Raw genomic sequence first — 6,899 nt, 5'->3', positions numbered from 1 at the left:
AAAAAAAGAAGAAAAAGACGCATCAGTATAAGAAAAGTAGGGGGAAAGATGACACAAACTTGTTCCATAAACTTCACAGAGCATACCCATCAGGAACATGAAGAGAAGAAGGAGACATAAGTCACTTTGTCATGATCCAGCTCATGGTAATTAACTTCCTCACCTTGGGTTATAAGAATGACATATTCCCAGGAACTGATTGGTTTATTGGAAAGTGTTAGAAGGAAAGGAATCAACATACAGTTGCTGGACAAAGGCAGAAATGAATTAGAGAAGATAAAAAAAATCTAAATTTGCATTAAAATATAGTACCTTTATAATATATTTAAGAGAATCTTATTGCTATGTTACTCCTAAGGGGATATTGCACATTTTAAGGGGGTTTACATTAGCATGAATTGAATGATTCTTCTGAACTCAATCTTCTACCTTTAAATTCTTTCCAGGTAGTTTTCCATTTCCTAAAAGCAAATGGACTAATTTCATAATGGTATATGTTTTTCTTTCCTCTGCAGGCTTAAGTGATAATTGAGTATCTTGTTAGCAGCACAGAAATGAATAACTCAACGTACATAAACTCTTCCTCGGAAAATGTAATAGCTCTGGAGAGCCCCTATAAAACTATCGAAGTGGTCTTCATCGTCTTGGTGGCAGGGTCTCTCAGCTTAGTTACCATAATTGGGAACATCCTGGTCATGGTGTCAATCAAAGTCAACAGGCACCTGCAGACTGTCAACAACTATTTCCTGTTCAGCTTGGCCTGCGCTGACTTGATCATAGGTATCTTTTCCATGAACCTATATACCCTCTACACTGTGATAGGCTACTGGCCCTTAGGGCCCGTGGTATGTGACCTCTGGCTGGCTCTTGATTATGTGGTCAGCAACGCCTCTGTGATGAATCTCCTTATCATCAGCTTTGACAGATACTTTTGTGTCACCAAGCCTCTGACATACCCTGTAAAACGGACGACTAAGATGGCAGGCATAATGATTGCAGCTGCATGGGTTCTCTCCTTCATCCTGTGGGCCCCTGCAATTCTCTTCTGGCAGTTCATTGTAGGGGGAAGGACTGTTCCCGACAAGGATTGCTACATCCAGTTTTTTTCTAATCCTGCTGTCACTTTTGGCACTGCCATTGCAGCATTCTATTTACCTGTTATAATCATGACTGTTCTTTACTGGCAAATCTCTCGAGCCAGCAAGAGTCGGATAAAGAAAGGGAAAAAGGAAGCTGCCCAAAACCAGGATCCAGTTTCCCCCAGCCTTGTCCAAGGTAAAATAGTAAAACCAAACAATAACAACATCCCAACTAGTTCAGATGAGTTGGAACATAACAAAATTCAGAATGGAAAAACCACTGGAGAGAGTGTAATGGAAAACTGTGTTCAAGGGGAGGAGAAGGACAGCTCCAATGACTCCACCTCAGTGAGTGTGGTCCCTTCCAATATAAAAGAGGATCAAGCTGCCAAAGATGCCAGCCAGACTTCTGCCTCCCAAGACCATCTCAAAGTGGAGAACTCCAAGCTGACGTGCATCAGGATAGTAACCAAGTCCCAAAAGGGTGACTGCTGTGCTCCCACCAATACTACTGTGGAGATTGTAGGCACCAATGGAGATGAGAAGCAGAATAGTGTAGCCCGGAAAATAGTCAAGATGACAAAGCAGCCAGCCAAAAAGAAACCACCACCTTCTAGAGAGAAAAAAGTGACAAGGACCATTTTAGCCATCCTCCTAGCTTTCATCATCACCTGGACCCCATACAATGTTATGGTGCTCATCAACAGCTTCTGTGCATCCTGCATCCCTGGTACTGTATGGACCATAGGTTATTGGCTCTGTTACATCAACAGCACCATCAACCCTGCTTGTTATGCGCTCTGCAATGCCACATTCAAGAAGACCTTTAAGCACCTTCTTATGTGCCATTACAAGAATATAGGAGCAACAAGGTAAATAAATAAATAAATTATTATAATAACAAAATAATGGAAAACATGAAGAAGTTCCAAAATAAATTATAAAACAAATAGACAAACAACAATGCCATAGCACTTTATGCTCTATTGTGGAATGTGCAATCAAAGACATTAGGGAAAATACTGAGATGGAGCATCAACTCCACCCCTGAGAACTACACTAAAGATCTTTTTTTTTTTTTTTTTAAATCACTGACAACAAATCTTGAGGACATGAGTAAGTTCTGAGGAGTTATTCAAGTATTTGGACTGGAGGCACAGTTCCTTATTTCTGAGAGTACTCTGAAGAAGGGCTTTAGAATCTTTGTTGTGGTTTTTTTTTTTTTGTCACTATATCTATTTTTTTTCTCTGTTTGTTTGAAATGTCTTCATCTAGGGAAAAAAAAATAAGGGAACGCTAAAAATAATGATGTGAAGAGACATAGGGGCTTGAAAGAACTTTACATAATCCAAATCATAGCAGGTTTCCAAAGCTCAAGGTTGTCTAAAGCTTTTTGTTTGTGTCATGTGAGAAACGTAATGTTATGTACAACATGATGAAACTTATTTTATGTCTTTTATAACACTCTCATTTCCAAAACTGCATCATTTATGAAAGTGTATTTTTGCTCGACATGTAACCATTGCCTAACATGTATCAGTCTAAGTTTGCCACTTACCCCTTTCTAGGGGCTTTTGTCCCATTACCCTCCCCACTAAGTCAAAATAAAAGTGAAAAAAAGATAGCCTTTCCAGCTTGCTACATCCCAGATTTGTTTCAGCATTCATGCAAGCAAAAGCTTTTGAGACAATTTTGTGCACTTCGTCATATAAAATCCACCCATTAATTTTTTTTTTACTTCCATTCAGCTTTTCTTTCCTTTTGTACCTTAGCTTTCTAAGGCACAAGGACTGAATATCAAAAGAAGTTGTAAATTCAAAGGTCTCATCAAATCAGCCACCATGGTGGCCAAATGAAGAGCCTCAGCTGAAAACTAGGAATGAGCTCATTAGTAGGAAAATAGAGGTTATGTCCTTTTAAAGTTAGATATACAGATGAAGAAATATGCTGAGCCATCACAGAAGAAATAATTAATATTAAATGACAGTGCTCTTAATCAGACAAAATTCTCAATTTATTAATTGAGGAAAAGAATGGAAGAAACCGATGTTCCCACACAGATCATGCTCTGTCTAAGCCCTTAGTGTGAAACAAGGGTCCTACCTAGATGCATCTTTGACAAGATCTTTACATTCTGGAAAAGATTTTCACTACTTTCATTTTGTGCTAGATAGGAGCAATATTTTCATTGCATGCCAAGAGATAATACTAATAAAAAGGCTGAGATGAAAACAGCGATTACTCAAAACCAGATACCAAAATAGTCTAGACTGGAGGCTGGCAAGGCTCAAGGTTGAGTTATTATCTGCTTCTCTGCACCAGCTCAAACCCATATTATTTCTTCCTGGCAAAGAATTTACTATCTCAGTATTTCATATTTATTGTAGCACAACTGAACACTGTGTGGATAGAACAAAGAGTATTAAATTACTCAAAAATGAAATTGTCTGTGAATTTTGCATGTTACAGTTATCTCCTTCTCCATAACTATAACAGGAGGTAAACCTACGCATTTTATTACCAAAAAGCAGTTTGCTGCTTAGTCTCTCGAGAGACTGTTTTCTGGAGTGAAAACCACCTACCAAATGGGCACTAAACCATTCTATTATTTCATGGTTACCGCATTAGAGTCTTCCAAAATGCACTTTGAAATAAAAGCCTTCAAGAAAGTGGGAAAATTAAACCTGCAGACTTAAGCTTTACATTTGACAAGCTTATTGAAGAAGAGTGTCAAAGCACTTTAGCAATATGATAATTTTCACGTTTCAAGGTACAAGTTTCAAGTAGAAAGGGAAAATGAGGAGGATTAAACTGCAGTAAATTAAGGCCACATTAAATTTAGGATGAGTACGTCTTACTGTGCATTCACTGATTTTACAGCTCTAGTGATTTCATCCTGATACATCTAAGTGTCTCCATGTAGTCAAGAAACTAATTTGGCAAACCCCACTCGCGTAGAATCATATTTACTACCACAGGTTTCATCTTCCTGCTGATAAGAAACAATTACTCACTACTAAGTCTTGCAAAACTGAGTCTTTCAAAGCTATATCCACTAGTCTTATCTTGACAGATCAGGACTGAGAGTTACATGATCATTTCTATATAACTCATTCTCCTAGAGTGCTAAAAATAAATGCAGGTAAAAAAAAAAAAGAAAATAAAATATGTTTTTTCTAAATCTTACTTCTTTAGAAAAGATGGATAAAAGAAACACACCTGTTCCTTTCTTTCAGCATGTATTTTAGTATCAATAGTACAATAGTACAGTACCGTATCAAATGGTAAAGAATGTATACCAGCTGATTGGTGTCTTGCTATTGTGATGCTTGACTACAAGAAGGGCCAGAAGGAGGGACTGGGGAACTAGAGGCCTGTCAACCTGACCTCAGTGTTATGGGAGGTCATGCTGATCATCTTGAGTCAATGATGATCTTGATCTTGAGTCAATGCAATCATGTGATATGTAGAACAACCACGGGATCAGACCTAGTCATCATGGGTTCATGAAAGGCAAGTCCTGCTTGATCAACCTCATCTCTATCTATGACCAGTTAATCCATCTGGTGGATTAAGGAAAGGCTGTGGAAGAAGTCTGCCTAGACTTCAGCAAATCCTTTGACTCTATTTCTGCAGTATTGTCCTGCAGTAGCTGGCAGACCATGGCATGGATAGCTGTAATCTTCACTGGGTAAAAAACTATCCAGATAGCCTGGATCAGAGTAGTAGTGAATGGAATTAAATCCATTTGGCAACCAGTCACTAGTGGTATTCTTCAGGAGTCAGTGTTGGGCCTGTTCTGTTTAGTGACTTTACTGGTGATTTAGATGAAGGAATTGAGTATATCCTCAGTGAGTTTTCAGATAACACCATGCTGGGAGGAAGTTTTGATCTGCCTAAGGATAGGAAGCTCCTACAGGATCAAGAGGCTGGATCTCTGAGCTGAGACCAACAGGATGAGCTTCAACAAGACCAGGTGCCAGGTTCTTCACTTTAATCACAACAGTACCATGCAGTGCTACAGGCTATTGGTTGGCAAGCTGCACAGACAAAAAAAGATACAGAGATATTAGTCAACAGCCAGCTGAACATGAACGAGTCGTTTGCCCAGGTGGCCAAGAAGTCCAATGGTATCCTGGCTTATACGAGAAATAGTATACTAATGTGGTGATCATCCCCCTGTACTTGGCACTGGTGAGGCTACACCTCAAGTACTATGTTTAGTTTTGGGCCTCTGACTACAAGAAAGACATCAAGGCCCTGGACCATGTCCAGAGAAGTTGAAAGCTGGCAACAAAGCTCTTGAAGGGTCTGGAACACAAGTCTTAAGAAAAGTGGCTGAGAGAACTGACATTGTTTAGTCTGGAGAAGAGGAGGATCCAGGGAGACTTTATAACTCTCTGCAGTGACCTGAAAATGGGTTGTAGCGAGATGGGGATCAACCTCTTCTCCTGGGTAACAGTGATAGGATGAAAGGTAATAGCCTTAAGTTGTGCCAGGAGAACATTAGGAGTGATTTCTTCTCCAGAAGTGTGGTGATGCACTGGAACAGACTGCCCAGGGAGGTGGATGGGTTGATAGTTGGACTAGATGATTTTGTAGCTCTCTTCCAACCTTAATGATTCTACGATTATTTCATCTTTTAGCTTCAATTTTCCAGCAAGTATGTGAATGCTTTATTCCAGGCATGTCTAACCCACTGGCCACATAAGCCCCAGGAGAGCTCATACTGCAGCCTGCCCCCTGCCCCACACTATCATGGTGGTGGCTCTTCCCTTCTGAGCAGTCCAGCTAAGACCCAGGCACACATCCATCAATTAGCAACAACCAAATATCAGTGTGCTATTAATGCTGTCTCAGCTGAAGCCAGGACAAGTGGAAGGTACAGTACAGTGCTAACTCAAGATATGGCAAATAATTTTATACATCTTTGTATAAAATTTTATACAGCTTTGGCTGAACACAGTCTTTTGAACAACAAAAAATAGGCAGCCTTGATTTCTGTCTTGATAAAGGAATTTGAGAACAGGTTTCAAGACTGAAGAGAATATAATCAATTTTTGTGTATATTTGCAACTCCATTTTCAGTTGACAAATACATAATCTATAAATGAGTTATATATATATATATATATAAATGAGTATAGAGTTGCCATCAGATAGCCAACTCAAAAATTTGATCATGTCTTTTCACTAGACTTTTGTAAGACCTATCTTATCGGAGAAAACTATCCCTCACTCCACAGTCACACCTTATATATATCACCATTTTTTGGCAGTATATACATTTGTAACTATTCTCAAGGATGAAGTGGAGGAGGAGCAACATTTCATCAAAAAATAACTGTTGAGCACCTTCAAAACTCAGTAAGAATCGCAAACACTTCTATCAAACCAGACACTGATGCATCAGTTTCACAAAACAAGGTCAAGTATCTCACTAGTTTTATGCTTTGTTTCTCTCTTTTTTTGTTTCAGTAAAAAAGAAAATATATACTACAAAAAAAAAAAAAAACACAACTAATTTTTGTTACCTACTTACATTAACTATATTACATATTTTGTATGCAGCCCAAGATAATTCCTCTTTATTCAGTCAGGAAAGACAAAAGGTTGGGCACTCATGCTTTATTCTGTTCTTTGAAGCTGTCACTTGTTCATAAATTATGAGTTCCTCCAATAGCTGAGGATATTCCTATAGATTAAGAAGTGTAAGCTGTTGATTACAATTATACTTTTCATCCTCTGATTTCATAATGCTCAACGTACCTTGGGGAAATAATTTATTTTGGGGCCAGTATTCATGAAACAACTACCAAA

General features: G+C 38.7%; 1 protein-coding gene across 1 annotated transcript; it reads left to right on the top strand.

The window, feature by feature from the left end:
- Nucleotides 1-35: 35 nt before the first annotated feature.
- On the top strand, nt 36-6,899 carry CHRM2 (cholinergic receptor muscarinic 2). The gene has a single exon (XM_003202425.4). The coding sequence runs from the start codon at nt 555-557 to the stop codon at nt 1,953-1,955; it is 1,401 nt and encodes a 466-aa protein (XP_003202473.2). The 5' UTR covers nt 36-554; the 3' UTR covers nt 1,956-6,899.

This window comes from Meleagris gallopavo, chromosome 1 (assembly GCF_000146605.3).
Source record: "Meleagris gallopavo isolate NT-WF06-2002-E0010 breed Aviagen turkey brand Nicholas breeding stock chromosome 1, Turkey_5.1, whole genome shotgun sequence".
Classification (NCBI taxonomy): Eukaryota; Metazoa; Chordata; class Aves; order Galliformes; family Phasianidae; genus Meleagris; species Meleagris gallopavo.
This window is presented reverse-complemented; position numbering and strand designations above follow the sequence as displayed.